This window comes from Amblyomma americanum, chromosome 10 (genome assembly GCF_052857255.1).
Source record: "Amblyomma americanum isolate KBUSLIRL-KWMA chromosome 10, ASM5285725v1, whole genome shotgun sequence".
Taxonomy (NCBI): Eukaryota; Metazoa; Arthropoda; class Arachnida; order Ixodida; family Ixodidae; genus Amblyomma; species Amblyomma americanum.
In genome coordinates, this window is record NC_135506.1 from 26,878,949 (window position 1) to 26,897,256 (window position 18,308).

The 18,308-nt window shown below is 52.1% G+C and overlaps 1 protein-coding gene across 2 annotated transcripts in view; it reads left to right on the plus strand.

The window, feature by feature from the left end:
• Window positions 1-16,562, plus strand: part of LOC144107821 (uncharacterized) — a 42,668-nt gene extending 26,106 nt beyond the window's left edge. Inside the window, exons 2-5 of one of the 2 annotated variants that reach the window (XM_077641021.1) lie at window positions 7,875-7,953; window positions 9,505-9,563; window positions 13,644-15,461; window positions 15,557-16,562. In XM_077641021.1, the coding sequence (XP_077497147.1) occupies window positions 7,929-7,953; window positions 9,505-9,563; window positions 13,644-15,461; window positions 15,557-15,559 (1,905 nt within the window). In that variant the 5' untranslated portion in view covers window positions 7,875-7,928 and the 3' untranslated portion in view covers window positions 15,560-16,562. Of the gene's footprint in view, window positions 1-7,874; window positions 7,954-9,504; window positions 9,564-13,643 lie in introns of both variants that reach the window. The other variant, XM_077641020.1, reaches the window with a different exon arrangement.
• The last annotated feature ends 1,746 nt before the right edge of the window (window positions 16,563-18,308 follow it).

Genomic DNA, 18,308 nt, shown 5'->3' on the forward strand with positions numbered 1-18,308 from the left:
AATGCAAGCGCTGAAAACCGCGCATTAAACGGAAAAGAGCCTTCCTTCGAAAAAGCTAGTTTCGGGGCTTGAACGAAAAAAAAAATCAATTACCAACAAAAAGTAAGACTCCCCACATACAGCACACATAACTGGCACAAACAGCATCGAACCGGTTGTGTTCAAACGGGCAGGGCAAAATATTTTACTGCGCTCAAAGTGAACATATAAAATTCAGCGCCTAAACAAACTTCGCCTCTTCCCACGCGATACGCAACGAAAGCAAAATCGGACACGTACCAATCTTTCTCTTTTACGAGATCTCTTCCCTCGAAATACGCTTTCAGACGCCCCTCAGGGAACTAAGATAAATACTCCGGACACGTACTCTCGGTCAAGGTCGAGTCACATTCTGTAGAACCGGCACAGACCACCCACGGCACCAATTTTTTTCTTCTTAAGATGCGCAGTGCTCGGTCAAAGTGCCCCGCGCGCTCACGTCGTAATTCATTTTTCCTCCGACTCGCGCCGCTGCCATCGCTGCTACGCTTTCTTTTATGCCTCGCGAACCCCCGGTTCCAGGATACGTGCACCGGTCCCTGCTATGAAACGGCGAAGAAGGCCCCCGTTTAAGACGCCGCACCACGCTTTCTGACTTAAAACTGTGCAGCCTCGCGCAAGCTACGCAGAGCCGGTTTCAGCCAATCAGGGACACCGAATTACAGCAACGACTCGTGATTGGCTGCAGACGCCCGCGTGATGACCAATTAGGATGACTAACGGAACTCAGGAACCGACCGGAACCAATCGGGAACCGCCCGTAGGTGCAAATCTACTTGTCACATGAGTCTTCAATTCGGTGACGCCAGCTGCAAACCTTCCGCGCCGCTGCGCGGTTTTAATAAAACGCAGACTACCCGCGCAAAAAAAGAGAAAACCATGTGAGTGAGGATTCCGCATAAGCAGGAATACGTACACCTACCTAAGCCTCGAAGTGGCGGCTATCTAACAGGCGTGATTCTAATTCCGCACAGCCAAGACGCCGGCGTATAGCCAGGAAAGCAAGCCGTCTGCCCGGGCTGTAATGGCGGAAAGAATAAAAAGCGAGCAGACGACGGCCCACTTGGTATGCAGACGACGAGCGCCCCGCGCATGTAGTGCATAAACTAGCGAGTTTCGGGTTCTCTTTTTTATATATATAAAAAGCCTCGGCGCTGGCATGCACCGCTGGCTTTGCTTGCTCGATGAATATAGCGTCCCTTTATTATTTCCCCTTCTCGGAAAGTGCACTTAAGTGCGGGCTATATTTGCTGCGGGACTGCACACGCAGAGGCGCTCAGCTTCATGAGCAGACGAGCACGTGTGCAGAACGCAGGACCGTCCTTCAACTGGCCAATGAAGCAACCAGCTAATATTTCATGCTGTGTGCACTACACCGGTACCATTTCCAAATAATGCCAGGATACCGCGCGTTCTTCTGCGATGATGAAATTCAAGAAAGATCGTAGACAGCCAGCCTTGACACAAGTATTCGAATACAGGTGATTGCAGTGTTGGAAAACAGAAGAGGGTAGCCCTAAGCGAAAGCAGAAAAACTGCTACGTAATCTTCACTGCCAAGCAAGAAAACTGTGCGGCGTAGCATAGTTACAGGAGAAAGATGAAGTTACGAGAGAAGGAATAGCGCGGTAACTCACTCTGGGTGGACACCTGAACCTCACCCTTGAGGAAAGGGACAAGAGAGGAGGGTGGAATAGTGGAGAGCGAAAGCACCACAGTTTGGGATGTGCTTGTTTAGCTCCAGCCCCTTCCAGCTTGGAATGTTCAGTTGTGTCGCAAAAGAGGATGCGCCTTTGAATTACACGAGGCTCTAATATTAAAGGGAACAGTCAGGCGGCACATAACAGCTAATTCTGTCGTTTCTGCACGAAGGTTGGAAATGTCTTACGGTTATTATCCGTGACGAGAGAAAAGCTACTTGCAAAAGAGATAAAAAAAATTGTGCTTGTAACTTATACATGCAGAGTAACCAATGATTGAATGCTCATATCGCGACGTTCTGATTGTGCGGTACCGACCAGATATAAAAAAACAATGAAAATGTACTCCACCTTTCTGAAGATTTTAGGCACATGCCGCGGCAATGCCGAACAACATACCTGATGAGGGATGTGAAGCTATTTATCTACGCCAAATTCAGGTCTCTAGCGAATACATAAGTGCGATCTTAACCTACTACCCCAGAATCATCCACATTCTGCAACCTCAACATGACTAGACTGCCCTGTCTGCGCTGACTCGACGAATAAAAATGTCACTTTCCCCCACTACTCGAGACAGGAAGCGAATCGATTCAAAGAAGTGCCTCACAGTTGTGATCAAAACGACTCCAGCCCACTGCCGATTGACTCGGACGCAAGCCGATGACACTAAGGAAACGGGTTCTACTACGCCGGCCGTGAGAACATATAGGCGGCTGAAACATGAAAGAGCCGAATGAAGTTGTCAGCGGGCGCCTCCATTCAGGAGAACAGAATCTTCTTTATCGAACTCAAAATTCTGTCACAGGTGTAGCGGCGCAAAGCCTCACAAACAATTTCGGCAACCTTCACGAGAGCCAACTCCGGCTTTTTCTCGACTCCGCCGGGCCAACAAAGCGCGCAGCCGCAGCTTTAGACAGGAACGAGTTCCGTCAACGCTATCAAAAACTGCCATACAAGTCTCTCCCGCAGACAGACCGACCCGCCAATCGTCGGGAAAAGGCAGTGGGGAAACGCTCGATCGAAGCGCCGCGAACTGTACAACGGCGGACGCAGAGTTATCTGTGTGCGCACACAACGACGCTTACTCGCATGCAAGCATGTATATATACATAAAACGTCCCGACCGGAATTCCTGCCGCCTGAACAGATTACCCCTTCGTCGACGAAAGACGACAACGGGTTCGCGTTCTCCTCTACTTCAACTTTTTTTTTTATTCGAACTCTAAGCCCGCCACGCGCCTCGACAGTCATACCCCTCCCCCTCTTACCAAGGAAGGGGGGGAATAGCAATTGAGACACTGGTTTCCCTTGAACTTATCTCGGCGCGACCATCTCCTCTGTGGAATGCGGCTCCAACCTACGACCCTCCACCACGCTTTTCTGCAGGGGCCTATAGAGACCGGAGCAGTGCCGTCGTTACGACCTAAGAAGTTTCGTTGCGTGCAGTTTCGTGTAATCGCGAGCGAAACACGACGCGCGCACCGTTTAGCCCGACCCCTGGAGGAGGCGTCTGAAGGCGGGAGCGCCGGGGGTGCTCTAGTGATCCCGTTACTGAGCTCGCCACCCGCGCATCACCACCGATCCAGCCTCGTACTACTTGCTCCTTACACCCTCCGCGCCTGGTCTAGTAGTTCCCTCGTAGCTTTGCTAAGGAGGCGAGTGTAAGGTCGGCGTACAACGAGAGCTGAAGCATCTCAAACTCCGAGGTCGCCGGTTCGACTCGCTAAAGGCCGACCGTAAATACGCCACACGGCGGTCATCGGATCGAACGATCAATGACTGATGGTGTGAGCATCCATCCGAAACCATCATTTCGCGATGAGCTTGGTGGTATACCCGGGTTACAAAACTTGGGATACTTCAAAACTTTTCCTCGAAGTAAATGTAGATGCGAATGGATGGTTTCTGACGCCCGTTATGCAGTACGACGACTACGGACAGCCGTTTTAAAGCGCGGACGATCATCACAACGAGGTTACGTCCCATCATACGCAATCTCTGCTCCAAGTCAATCAACTACCGGAGTTACCGCACGATGGAAGGCATTCCGTCTACTTCCCGCTGGCTACAAAAACCTCACGCATGCCAATCAGCCACATAACGTCCCGGCGATTCAAGCAAGGGACGGGCGTCAGAAGGTCTCCGTACTTAAACGCAGGCGCCTCTACTATACAACACATACAGAGAACGAGCTCGATCGACCAATCAACGCCAATGATCGGGTGGAATTGGAGAATTCAGGTGCCAATCGCCCCTCCGCAACGTCCCGACTGGTATACCTAGCTGTCCGCATCCCAAGCAAGCTCCGCATTCCTGTGGTAGGCACCGTGCGCGGGCAAGATTCGGGGCGAGGTCACGCACCTCTCCGAAGAAGCACCCACACACACACACAAGCAGACACGTAACGCTTTGAGAACGACGACGAAGGAACAAAATTCGGGTGCGCGCATGCGCGTGCCGAGAAAAGGTCACCAAAGGCCTACTCTGCTCGCGCTCTCTTCTGCTCGCACCCGTTGCTCTAAGATCATTTCCGGTTATTAATTCATCGCGCCGGAGGCCAGAGAAAAGCAGGTTTCCTCGAGAATATTTCTTTCTGATTTCTTCTACTCCAGCGCGTAGTTCTTTCCGTGTATGCACACTTCCGTCACGCGAAGAGGCGTTCCGCCTGAACCCTTTCTAGTTCTTCTTCCCTTCTCGACCTCCAGCCCACCAGCTAGAAATAACGCGCGCTGAAGAAGCGAAGCAAGGAAGCTAGAGTGCAGAGCGAAAAGTGAAAGTTGGAGAAAGGGTCGATCCGGATCAAGCAACGCGGAGGGAGCTCGTCCGCCGCGTGAAGGAGACGCACGCGTTGTCCATGCACGTCAACGAACCGGTTGACTGCGACGAGCGTGGAAGAACGCGTCAAACGCACAGCAGACGATATATTCGTATTTTCATTACACCATGTAAGAGCTTCCAGTGGGATAGCAAACTATCCGTACATAGCACTGCGCACAGCGCGTCTCAACACATCGCACTGCGTATACGCATAGAAAGCCTCCTGCCATTTACATAATTTTAGTCGTGTTGCGTGCGGAAAGCACACCACGAAGCAGAACAGAGTAGAAGTCGTGTTGGTCTTTTAATGATGCAATACTATCAGCGGTGTTGCAGTGCAAATAAATCAGTGTAAGAAGCTATATTAACACAGCGACTGCCGTGAAGCAAGCGAGCGGGGGGAGAAATTTGAAACCGGAAGTAGTGGTAGCGGTCGACTTTCCCATGATCTTCTGCGCTGAATTTGGAAAAGCACCTCACCCGTACTAAACCGCCAGTCTTTCTTTTTTTCTTTCTTTGCGACCACGGCCGGAAGGGGCGGCGGCTGAGACAACAGTTCATCGCCGCAATAATATATATATATATATATATATATATATATATATATATATATATATATATATATATATATATATATATATATATATATATATATATATATATATATATATAATACAGGCACTAGCCGTAATTCAGGATATAGAGGGCGCGGCGATAGGAGGCCTTCGTAACTGACCAATCGGAACTATTGTTTCCACTAATAAGGTTAAAAAAAAAGGTCGAATGACGCACTAGATCTCCCGAACAACTTCCTCTGGCTACACAGCATAGTAGCTACATATGTCCGCCGCTCTCAGCCGCTCACGAGTAAATCACACGCAGGAGTGGAAGTTGTCGCCGCGACCTGGTATAGCTTCTCCTGCATCGCCTGATACACACCAGCGCAAAAGCACGCGAACGAAAGAAACGCACGCAAGGCAGGCATGTAATCGTAAACTAGCCCCGGAAAGAAGCTTGCTTCATTTTCCACAGAAGGGCTCTAATCCTGAAACGACAAATGAGCGCGACGTTTAGCAGTGCGCCAGCAGCCAGCACCGGCGATAGAGCGGACTCAAAGGCGATCCGCACTACCTATAGCAGCACCGACATCCGCGTTCAACAGCCGTCCTTAACCCGCAGAACCGACGCAACCTTTTACGATGCGACCTCCGCATACAAACCGCACGCGACAGCAGGGCACAGCGACGCCTTGTCGCTTATCGCATCAACCCGTCTTTGTAACCCCCCTGCTAGAGAACCAAGAAGGTGGGGGGACAACGAACTACTTTCCCCCGTTCCGACACCCCTAGCAGATTTCCGCTAAGCTCCTTTTCACTTTCGTAATACGCGTCATCGCGCGCGCAAAGGCTAACGAACCAGATAGTGACGAACCACGCAAGCCACGGCCGGTGGGGTAAAAAGCGTCCTCCTTATCGCTCAGGCAACAGCCTCCAGCGGAAGACTATAGCGTTGTCTCATCGCGAACAGCCACGTACTAAGACCCCCACCCCGTCTCGTCGACCCATTCAGAGCGCGGCGGCAGCTATCAACAAATCAGCACTCCTTGCATCACCAAGTGCTGCCGCTTCCCCGGCGGCGGCGGCAGTGAATGACGACGACCGCCGTTGAGGAGCGCTCACGTGCGCAGCCTAAACCGCCCACCACCGCCGGTGACCCGTAGAGCACGAGAGTGAAAAAAAAAGCCGCTGCATACCTCGCTGCATACAACGCTCGCTTTCCTTCGACCCTTCGTAGGGAAAACGCCCGCCGCTGCCAAGGTGTCTACACAGAGCCTGACCCCGTACGCCCACCGCGCTAATAGCGTACAGCGGCGCGCTCGCCCCCTTCGGGTCAGGCCGGGGGCTCTGGGTCAGACAGCGAAAGCGCGCGCAAGGCTAGACATCGTTGCCCAGAGCTCTCACGCGACGCGCGGCGCGGCACGCACACTGCCGCGTCGCGTCGACCGTGCTCTGCCCATGCACAAGTACTCCCCGGAGAACGAGTGAGATATCGCTGCCATTGTCCTCCCTGCAGTACTACGCGCAAACCTTGGAGCAGATGCAATGCAAGTCACCACGTGCCTCGTCACCGAAGACGTTGCCTCAAGCAAGGCTCCTGGACCATACCAGTTGTGAAATTCTCCATAGCGCCCACGTCTAAAATTCTGGCACTCTAATTGGTCCAAAACTATGCGGTTAGTTGACTGTCACGCCTCTTTCGGCGTTCGGATAAGTGTTCAAGGCTCCCGAGAACATGAACGTAGTAAACGAAATTTTCTGAGCGGCGCGAATAGCCATAGGGGGTTAAAAAATATAAGTAGACTGCGATAACCTGTCCTCCGCCATCCAGGTTCTGTCGTTTCTCTGGGAGGGATTTTGCACACGAAGTCATAATTTGCCAGGACGTTTTCACGAAAAGAGATGCAAGTTCAAAGAATCGCAGCTTGAACGAGCGCTGAAATCCATTCAGATAAATTATTTTTCTACCTCTGATTGCCTTGACCTTAAAACGATTCAAGAATGCCGTCGTTTCGACTTCAGGCTCACAAAGATCATCGTGATACCGGTTCGAATCACTTCACCTGATAAGAGCGACGTTGTCAGATCGGTATGCCAATAATTTGGTCCTCTTGAAGTGTGGTAAGTTACATAGAAGCGCGCCGCAAAGGCTGTCACCACCGTCAGCAAAAATGAGCAGAGGGTGCACATAGAAGTGAAAGAGCGCGCCACTCTCTGTGTTCATATGGTGAACTCTTTGAACATTCATACACTGTCCGCCGATCACGGTCAGGTTTTCACTCGTGGCTTCGTAACAGCCGAAATAAAAGGGCTCCGACAGTCACGATGTGGAGGCTCCCTGGCCAAAGCGTTGACCACACTCTTCCCATGAAGAGGGTTAGTCTACGAGAGATGCCACCGCCGCCATTGTCCTACCTTCACGGCGCGGCAAAGAAGCGGCGCCAATAACTGTGCTCTATGCCGCGCGGAATTGAAAGGTGTTTCGCCGATTGAAGGGACATTGTGATTGTCGGCGTTCCGCGAGTGCACGAAGGCAGGGGTGCCCTGCCTGATGGCGTGATTGTCGTTCCGGCGCCGTAGACCGGTCGAACGCGCTGCGCCAAGCTGCTTTGGAGGTCGGGGAATTGCGCGCGTAATAAATGACCACGTCCCACACACGGGCCGACTTTGGGATGCGGCTGTGCATTGTAGTACGAGCGGAACAATGCGCCATTGTAACGGTGGGAGACTGATTTGCTGCTTCTTTTTGCCCTTAACAGGAGTCAAAGTCGAAGAGCCACCTGGGAGAGGGCTGACGTGAAAGGACACGCAACATGGCTACAAGAACGATGGCCATAGGTGAGTGATTCCACTGCTCGTCACTAGGCCGTGACCTAACAGCAGATTGAGGGCCCTAAGCCAAACACGTTACACTCGCACCAGTGTTTAACTACAATGACACAATCTTTGATCTCACTTTCTTCCTTCTTCAGCAAACAGTACCCCGCGAGTACAGCCAACAGGGCCGGCAGAGTATAATTTCTGCGTAATCTGCTTAACATCTTAAACACAACCGCCATCAAAACGCTAAGCGTCGTGCCAGTGTCCCACATGAGGCAAGCAAAACTTCTGAAACAATCGCTCACAGTCTTCATACCCTGTCCTTTGCGCTGTCGAGAGTTCTTCCACCGACACTGCGTGACGCAGACGCGATGCCCCAGTGGCACACGCGAGGAAATAGTGCGCGTCTGACCCACAAAGGAGAACAGAACTACACGCGACGCCACCAACCACAAACCTCCCGTCTCGTCCGGGGCGACCTCGGCGAGGAGACAGGGTGTGTGACTCACACGCGTCTTGCAGGGGAGACAGGCGCGGCGATCCGGTACCTGCGCACGCCCACGCCGAAGTGAGCGGTGTGACACTCGAAAAGGCACGCCTCAGGAGTGGTCGGGAAGTTTTGTGCGCAGCTTTGCGAAAACGAAAATAACAAAGAAAAGCGCACAGAGAGCTGCTTAACGTCTGACCCTATAGGCTCTCTAATTATTTGCTGCTCGGTGTCATTGTCCCCTCGTGTCTCCACACAAAACCGGAGAGTGAGTCAAGTTCTTTGCGAAAGACTTATCTCCCTGACTTTTCGACCCCTTCAAAGCGAGAAAATAACAGGGAGACCCGTCTTTAAACCTTCTCGTTCGCGCTAATGTTTTATACCTCTTTTTGCCCGCGCATCGCATATCGGTAGCTGGCCAATGTAGCCCACATCTGCGCCGCAGTTAGAAAGTCAGTACGCGTACTACTTATCGTTGGGACTCTCGAGCCTACGGTAAGGGCCGGGAAACTGAAGTTTCGCAGCACCGCGGGTCGGAGGACTTAACCCGTAGTGGCGGATTAAACAGTGAAGTTGCACTGCTACACACAAATAAAACTGCAGTCTCACCGCCACTGAAGGCCGTGGGAAGAGGTAAGCAGGAAAACGACGGGGACGTGATCCAGAGGGATAAGTTGTACCGGAGAATTGACCACTGGCAAATATTCACTTCGAAAAGGCGTAGCAATGGTATATGTTCGATGGCATGCATACACTGTGCGCCGGCGCTTAAGGGCAAATGAAAGAAAGTTGCACAACCGCCATTTGAACCATCGGTCAGCGTTCAAGACAACTGCGCTGTAAAGGCTCTATGTCGTTAGCAGAAAAAACGTCCGAAACATAATTATGACCGTTCCTAACAGAAACAAATACCAGAAAAGACAAGAACGTTCTTCTCATCAACAGAAGGCAAAGCTGCCACACATAAACGCAACCGGAATCTCGAAACTTTTCGACGGAGACTTCCGTTTCCATTGTGTTTTTGGAGGTGCAAAAGCATCTCATTTTTCTTATGTACAAATGTTCGACTCTTCTCTGCGCAGGGCTACTAGCCTTGGCTTCCCTGCTGGCTTTGGCTGCTTCCGACTTCATTCATGACCGGGTAAGTGCACTTCACTTTAAAGTGGAACGAGTCTGGAGGCCGCGAGTCGCACCTGCTCTCACGTACGAATGATGTTGCTGGCAGCCTCCCTGCCCTGAAGGCAATGTAGTCATCAGTAACGATCACATAATTGATTTACTGCGCGCAGTTATTAGCATTTCTAGAATTTAAGGAACTACAGATGAACCTCGTAATAACGAAGTTGAAGAGGCCCGGTGATTATTTCATTATAGCCGTATCTTTGTTATAGCCCGTGTTGACCGAGCTTCCAAGGGGAATCTCATTCCTTCGTTATATCCATTATTTTGTTATAAACGGTTTCATTATAACGAGGTTAGACCGCATATGCCTCAGCCGATGCAGCAAGTGACATGAGCATTTCGCAGCCTCCCTGGCTACATTACTTCAGCCTTGATGAAAACCTGCAAGTAAAGAATACTATCGCACATAATTCACAGTAACCTATAGCGCATTATTGGATAGGGAGGCATGTGAAAAAAAAAAACGTGCATGTCATGCAGTTCTTTGAATGACGCTTTGTACAGCTCAACAAAAATTTCATTTCTTTCAACGCAACAGAAAAAAATGATGTGCAGCAAATAAGTGCGCTCAAACACACAAGTGTTAATGCAACTTCCAGGCGCGCATTCACTGTTCTTCTCATTTCTCACTCAACAGCCTAAATCACAAACCCAGCACCCATGTTTTGTCCCATATGGCGCATTTTCACGGCGGTGCTACATACAGCGTGCCAAACGAGTATGAAGCGAAGCACTGACTACAAAATGTTTCCTTCATTTGTGCTACTATAACCATCATCAAAACAGAGAGGAAATAATCCTGAGTACACACATACAACACGACAGAAATGTATGGTAAAACACGCCCACTTAAAAGCGTGACCTCGACCAATAAACAAAACAGAAGCAATCGCGAAATGTCACCGCACCTCTAACTCCGTTGCATGTGACAGCTAGAGCCCCAATACACGCCAAATCCGCGACGCTTCCTTGACGCGAAACGTCTTCATCGGGCTGGATGGATTCCTCCTGACTTCCCGTGTCGCCTTTCTGTCGCGCGCTAACTGCTTTGCAAGTCGGATGTCCCAATAAAGTGGGACGCGGGTGCGATACCCGGGCATGTAAGCGGCGTCTTCGTTCCGACATACGGCTTGCTCGCAAAGCGGCTCAAAGGTCACGATTCGCGACGCACTTCGCTCCCGCGGCGCCGACAGCGACACCCAGTGGCAGCAGCGAATTACCATTCGCCCCGCTAAATCCTTCCTCCGTACAACTCCATCTTTGCCGCCGCGCCCAATACGCAACTCCCTTTCCCTCTGTTTCTCTATTAGTCGTTTGCAGTCTCATACTCACGACCCGTGGAAACCCCGTTACCTTCAGGCGCGGCACTGTTGTCTCGTGAACGCCACGAATTAAAAAGGGCCGAACAACATTAGAACATACGTATGCCGAGGCTCTCACGTTTTGCTAACGTTTTACGATAACTTTCAACGTAACAGCTGGCTGCTAAAATAAACAGGCTATAAGTCACTATGACAGCGTCTTGTGCAAATCAAAGCGTAAGTGTTAAATGCCCCTCATGACATTATCTATGAAATATGTGGAGAAAATTCCGAGGCTCTGCTAATACTATGAGAAGCGACTATAGGACGTTTTTTTTTTTCTTGGAAAACGCTTAGCACTTCTGTGATCCATTAGCCTGCTGAACCAACGACGCCGACCTGCCGAAAGTTCGGGCCACGGCCTGTCTGGAGCGGACGCCGAAGTTCGGGTCACGCCGCCGGTTTGTAAAGCAAGCATCCGCTCCAGAACGGCCGCACTCGGGCGAAGCGTTCCCTGAGTCTAGCGCCGCCGTCTTGTCACGAGCTCAGGAACGCCTAGCGAGCGCCGCGGACGCGTCGCAAAGTCGAGATAGCCTAGCGCAGCTCTGCGATAAGGCGAACGCCTTATCAGGTATCGGAATGAGTTAATAAAAAACATTACTGGGAGATTTGAGAGGGGGCTACGTGAGGGTAGGTTCCCTGGTCAGGTAAGATTATAACTTACTCCAGTGCAGCCATCGTTACTCTGGCGCCGGTTCTGCATTCAGCCTTGAAGTAAATCATGCAACCTTTGTCTGTAGAAGAGCTGGTTGTTTAGATCCATGCACACACCAGAAAACGCATTCACCAGGCATTTCGCTCAAACACAGACGACGGCACACAGACATAAACACAGTACCTCAGACTCACTTCGCACTGGCGTCCCAATCGTGTTGCGGTTTCAGCGCGTCTGGACCTCGACCCAGAAGCCGCGGGTTAGATTCCCGGCTTGCATTCTGGCCTCTCCTCTCAGCGCCACGACAAGGTGCATCAAAAAACAGCCCAACTCCCTTATAGACACAGCTCAATGTCCCTCGTTAGGATACCGCTGCAAAAACCTCACAAGAACACCTGCCGGGCTTCCGGATTCCTCGCATTCATTCATCACACCATATATTCGAACGCGTGGCAGTGCACCCGCCGGCAAGCGGCAGTCAGACAGCCTGCTCATGGCCCCAAGCGTCCGATCCAGGGCACGCATTCGCGAAGCCTTCTCCCCTCTTTCTCGTTCTGTGCTGGTTGGTCGGGGAAGCCTTATCAACAACGGCCATCGGAGCAAATAAGTAAAAGCGGGTTCAAGCGCACCGCGATAACGAGACGGCGGAGCGCGACGCAAAACTGGGAAGTCATCGCGACAATCCGCAAGGCGACACAACTGGAGCGACCGTCGCCGCAATCGAATGAGCGAGAGAGAGGGCGTTTTCGCAAGCGAATTCACTCGCGAAAACGCCCTCTCTCTCTCGCTCACTCGCAAAGCCGCCGCGCAACTCGTTCGCAGGAGCTGCGGCGCTCGAAGAAATCAATGCCGCTCCTTTACGCGACAACGTAATCCCCATCCCGCGCGACTGCGCAGCAAATTAACGGGACAAGTCGCGGGGCTGGTCCGTGCACTTCGGGCATGGCGCAATCAGATGGGACTGCGGCGTGTAGTGCGTCGTGTTCAGGCGCTTTCGCTACGTTTGTTTCCTGGTGGCACCAGAGTCGAGAGTATACTGCAAAGTTGACTTCGATCAGTTAACAAATGAGGACGCGAGTAAAGCGGAAACAACTCCCAGAGTGTACACGCCTTCCGGACAGTGTGCACGAAAGCGACAGCCATAAAACGTGACTATTGCCTAATTAGGTTGATCAGACCTAGTACTTATTTGCGTAAAAAAACTGTGGGGATGCTTAAGTCACTTCAAGAGTGGAATGCGATAGCATCAGATTTCACATTTGTTGCAGCTTTCGATGCAACTTCTGTGTGTGTGTGTGTGTTTGTGCCTGTTTCAATGCAACTACCGGTCCATCAACCGCCATATTTGGACTGCTAGCTGCAGTAACAGGTATCCGCTATGCTGTGACAGTGCCGACGTTTGCATATATCACATGTTACCGCATTTTTAATGCGAAAGCCTTTAATGGCTCATACTCGCGGTGACCGTCCGTCCGTTACCTCCAAAGCCTGGAACAGTGCCAGCAGTGACCCTCCCCCGCACCGGCGCACACCCTCCTCGCCCCTCCGCGACAGGTGGCGACGCCGAAGCGCATGCGCAGCTGCGCATAGCAACAGTGACGTCACCTGCACCGACATATATTAGTGTGGGCAAAGAAAAAGAAAGAAAAATAACCGACAGGCGGAGCGAGTGTTTGGCGAAAGCCTGTGACCATTCGACTGCGGGCGCCATGCACAAAGTCATGGAAATAGGCAGTGGAGTGGCCAGACTTTCGCCGAACACATTTCAGAATTTCCAAAGTGCCCTAAATTTTTTTTTATTTCGGTTCTATACCTAGGTTTATGTCTAGATACTAGGTGGCTCGCAACCCAGTGGGCAGGTTGTGATGATGTCACACGGCTACGTGACTTCTCTCGACCAATACGCGAATCTCGAGAAATGTGCACTGGTCATCGGCGGGGTTTTGGTGCCGCAACTGCAATGCGATCGGATTAAGAAAAATTACCTAATCCCTCGATTTTTTTTTACTTTTGCACTGTGCAGCCCCGGATCAGGCGGCAGTCGCCCTCGATCAACGTGCACGAGATCCCCAAGACGTCCTTCAGCTGCGCGGACAAGCAGGCCGGAGAGTACTACGCCGATCCCGAGGTCCAGTGCCAGGTGTACCACATCTGTGTGGCGGGCGCCTATGGCAAGCTGTCCAAGATGTCGTTCGCCTGCCCCAACGGCACTATCTTCAGCCAGTCGTCGCGCGTGTGCTCTCCCTACGACCGCGTCTACTGTGCCCTGGCCGAGCGCTTCTACGAGAACGTCATGGGAGCCATCGACACGGACAAGGAGTACTACCACAGCGTACGCGTCGACGCGCCTGTCTTCAACGCTATCGTGCCACACGACGACCGCCAGGACAAGAGGAGGCGTCCTGTGAGGCCCGTCATCGATGAATACGACGACGATTACGACGTCACCACGACGTCCGCGCCGCCCCCAACTCCTTCGTCGCAGAGGCGCAGGACCCAGCAGCAGCCGCAGCAGACCAGCGCCAGGAGGTTCCACCCGTCCCCGAGGGCCCAGATCAACCGGGGTGCCAGCCGGACCACGCAGACCGCACCCCCCACAACCACTACCACCACGACCCAGAGGCCTCCAGCCCCAGCTTTCCGGCCGTCCCCGTTCAGGAACCCCGTGATCCGAGGTCCTCAGCAGAGCTTCACCCAGCCGCCAGCCCAAACGATCCCGACGTACGGAACCGTGACGCCGGCCGTCGTCCCACCAAACCCTTTCTCGCAACAGACAGCGAGACCTGTTCTAGTCCCAGCCGCCATCCCCGTTAACCCAGTCTCCGGAGGCGGCACCCCTCCCGTCGCTCCTCCCCCGATCCCCATCAACGCTTTGGCCGCCGGAGGAGTCGCCCAGACAGCGCCGCCGACCGCGCCGCCGCAGCAGAACTCCCCAGCACCGGCCTTCAGGCTTCCTCAGCGCGCGCATCTCAGGAGACCCGGCGCCATCGGCGGTGCTCCCACAACCACCACGACGCCGGCGCCGTCCACGGCCGAGTACGAGTACTACGACTACGAGGAAGAACCCAAGACTGCCCCGCCCAGGTCCAAGCGAGCCGTGCCCGTCAAGCTCGTCCTGCCGCCCAACAAGCACGCGGTGGCTCAGACCAGCTTCACTTGCCAGGATAAGGTCGCCGGAGGTGTGTACGCCGACCCAGAGACCGACTGCCAGCTCTTCCACATCTGCGTGCCCATCGGCAAGGGCAAGCTTCTGGACTACGGCCTGCTCTGCGACGAAGGCACCGCCTTCAACCAGGAGTCCGGCACCTGCGACGAGAAGGACAGCTTCTCGTGTGCGCGCAGTCTGCAGTTCACCAGGACCGACAAGACCAAGAAGTTCCTAGCTGACAAGAAGCCATGGGCCTACCCCAAGTTCTCCAAAAGGGTCGCCCGAGACGTCAGGACCCAGGCTGATGAAGCCAGCCACTCCGCAGAAGTGAGGGAACGCGGAGACGAAGAGCGCGTCTTTGTTGCCGTCGAGTTCCCCGTCACCTCGTTCACGTGCCAGGGCAAGACAATGGGCGGCTACTACGCCGACGTCGAGACCGGCTGCCGCATGTTCCACATCTGCGCCCAGACTGACATGCGGTTCCTGTGCACCAACGGCACCGTGTTCGACCAGAAGGCGCTCGTCTGCAAGGACGAGGACGAGGTGCGCTGTGAGGACTCGCCCAAGCACTACGTCAACCCGCTGACCAGGTTCCTGGAACGACAAAAGCTGAGGCCCCTGGAAGACATCCGCGAGCAGATGCGTGCCGACGCGTTCGAGATCACGAAAGTGAAGAACAAGTACCCCAAGAAGGTCGGTGACTACAAGCTGCGCAGGTACCTCTGAGCTAAAGTGTGAGACGGTGACCCGCGCTCCGCCGTCGCGTGGCGTCCTTCCTTCTCTTGCAGTGACCGTCGCGCAGTCACGCCCACAGGCTTCGGGGCATTCTTCGAAGAGACCTCTGGCAGCAGCACTCTAGGATCGTCACGCTGTTCAAGGGCTGCAGACCGTGAGCAGAGAGACCGCGACGGCCAGTATGGGCTATTTCACGGCGCACAGTTGAACGTTGTCCTTCGGCACATCTTCATGTACACGGCGCGTCTTAAAAAAAAGTAAATGTAGACTGTGGTACAAGACCGCGACCACGTGACACAATGAGCCTGGCAAGTAACTTGACTTTGCTTACGTGACTATCTTTTTACATGGGCTGAAGCAGTGGACCCCAGACAAACTACGTTTGTCGGTGCCGGCCACCCTAAAAAGGCTCTGAAACTTGGACTCCTACGAGCTTTCTCAAGTATACACATTGCAAAGCGCATGAGAGATTGTTGTAATCCAACGTTCATCACATGATGCACCGTAGCACACTGGTCGTCGCACTGATTGCTTTCAACAAAGCACGTGCTACGGTTTGGACACAGGGCGAAACAAAGTATGCCTGACGACGGGAAAACTGGGGAAATCCATCAATGCATTATTAAATGTCCATGCCTTGCAACGCCTTGTGCACAACCTGTGGCACACAGTAATTCAACGTGAACACGCACCGACTAGAAGCAACCGTCACCGACTCACTGCCAGGCGATACTGTCCAGTACACCAGAGCGGAAGCACTCGTCTCGCCAGACTGTACTGAAGTCACTGCTGCAGATTTGATCCAAGTGCACACAAATATTTACAGGCCTCGGACTGTCTCTCCAGGCACGACGCCATATGCAAACTTATGAGCTCAAGACGCAAATCAACCGCAAGTTACACACACCACAACGGTTTGGGTCTGGACTTGAAGCACATCACGTGCGCGCCTTGCACACATTGTTCCCGCTTTCACCAATACTCTGTTTGTTTTGTTTGTGTCAAGTGTTTTTTATACATAATAAAACATAAAAAAAGCCTGATCTTTTCTCTCCACCGCAAGGTCACAGAACGACGATGCTACCGTCAAGGTTCGCCATCGCAAAAGTTAACACAAGTGCATAGCCTACATAGCCACTGTGAGTTGCGAAACATGCTCCATTAAGCTGCGGCAAACAGTAGAAAACCAAAAGAAAAAGTTTACCTTTTAGCCACTGCCCTAAACCCTCGTGGAAAGTGACAGCAACTGCCGTGTAAATATAGGAGGCCGTTACATATTACATTTTTTTGAAGTCAGAAGTGAGGGCTCCGCCTTGCCTGTTAACTGGCCGCGCTCGTCATCTCATTTTTTTTGCGACTAAAGCAAGAATGAAAAGAAAACAGCATGGACCTATGCACTGGCTCGAGCTAAGCCACACTCACTTCTACGTGCAAATAGAGGAGAGTTGGAAGAGATGCGAAAGGTATGATCGAAAGAAGAGACGCGCGTCGAAACAACCGCTTTTGCTACAGAGACCCTTGTGGTAAGGAGCCCAAGTCAAAATCGGCGAGGGCCCGTAGATCCCAGTCCCAAAAGGCCATCCGAATATAGTAGTCTTTTCGAAAGCACACGACTTCTTGCATACTTCTTGACATGCAGCTCAGATAGCGAGGGTCTCTGCTAAGCTTTCCCTCCTTCCTGGTCCGCACCTACATCGTAGCGGTCGCCGTGTTTGGGACCTGAAGCGCGGCGAAAAGGTGCGCGTTTTTGTAATCCGCTTACCGCCACCTGCTCCCGCTCACATAAACTCCGTGCTCAAAAATGGCGCCCGTGACCTCACGTACACGTAGAAACCAGCTACACTGCGCCACCCACGAACACGCCCCCTTCAAGAACCCGAGCCGCGTAACCAGAGAGAGCAGACAGTACTCTTACGGGCAAAGTCCACCTGGTTTCTACTGTATAATGTTGGAATTTATGGTTGGCACACACTGCGACAGTGGCGCCATCCACCGCAGAGGAATTCCCACATATCACTGTAAAAAGTAGTCGACTAAGATGCTCAGAATGACACACCAGTACGACGTGAACTAACGAGAACGTGCAGGATAGGTACCCAAGCGTTTAAGAGCCTTCAGTACAAAAGATTATCTTCGACTATCCAAGCATGCCATTGTCTCGTTACAGAATGCAAGTTGGAAAACTTTCATGAAAAACTCGACAAAACCAGGGGCACTTGTTCGGAATCAGGCCACTTGTGAAAAAAAGTTTGTTACACAACCGATGACTTCTCTTCAAGGTGAAGCAAGGTGCAGTAGGCGACAGAGAAATGACACAGCAGTGGCAAGGGTGACATGAATAAAAGAAGCCTCTTTTTTTTCATTTCCTTAAAAAAATGGCAACACTACGTTGGGTTCTCGTATGAAGTCGAGTCATCTAGAAGAAACTGAAAGGTTTCTCTGCCGAAGCAGCCTCACTACTGTCACAAATGAGCAAAATTAGCCACAGACAAGTCAAATGGTACACAGCTCCTGTGACAGAAAGCCTGCTACCTATGATCAGAAGTGATGCTAACTTGGATATGTCTGGCAGATGCACATGCCTGGGCCATGAATGCTGATATTAGCAATGTTCTCATGAAATATCAGGATGCACTTGGCTATGCCTCTCAACACCACTTGACTCGTATACACATGAGCAGAATTTGCAACCAACAACTTACGGTAAAGTGGTACTTTACTTGCTGTCAAAAGTACAACCCAAGGGGTTTGCTTGTGAGGCCTGCTGTATGCCCCATTATGCATCCTCAGTGACCATAATTTCTC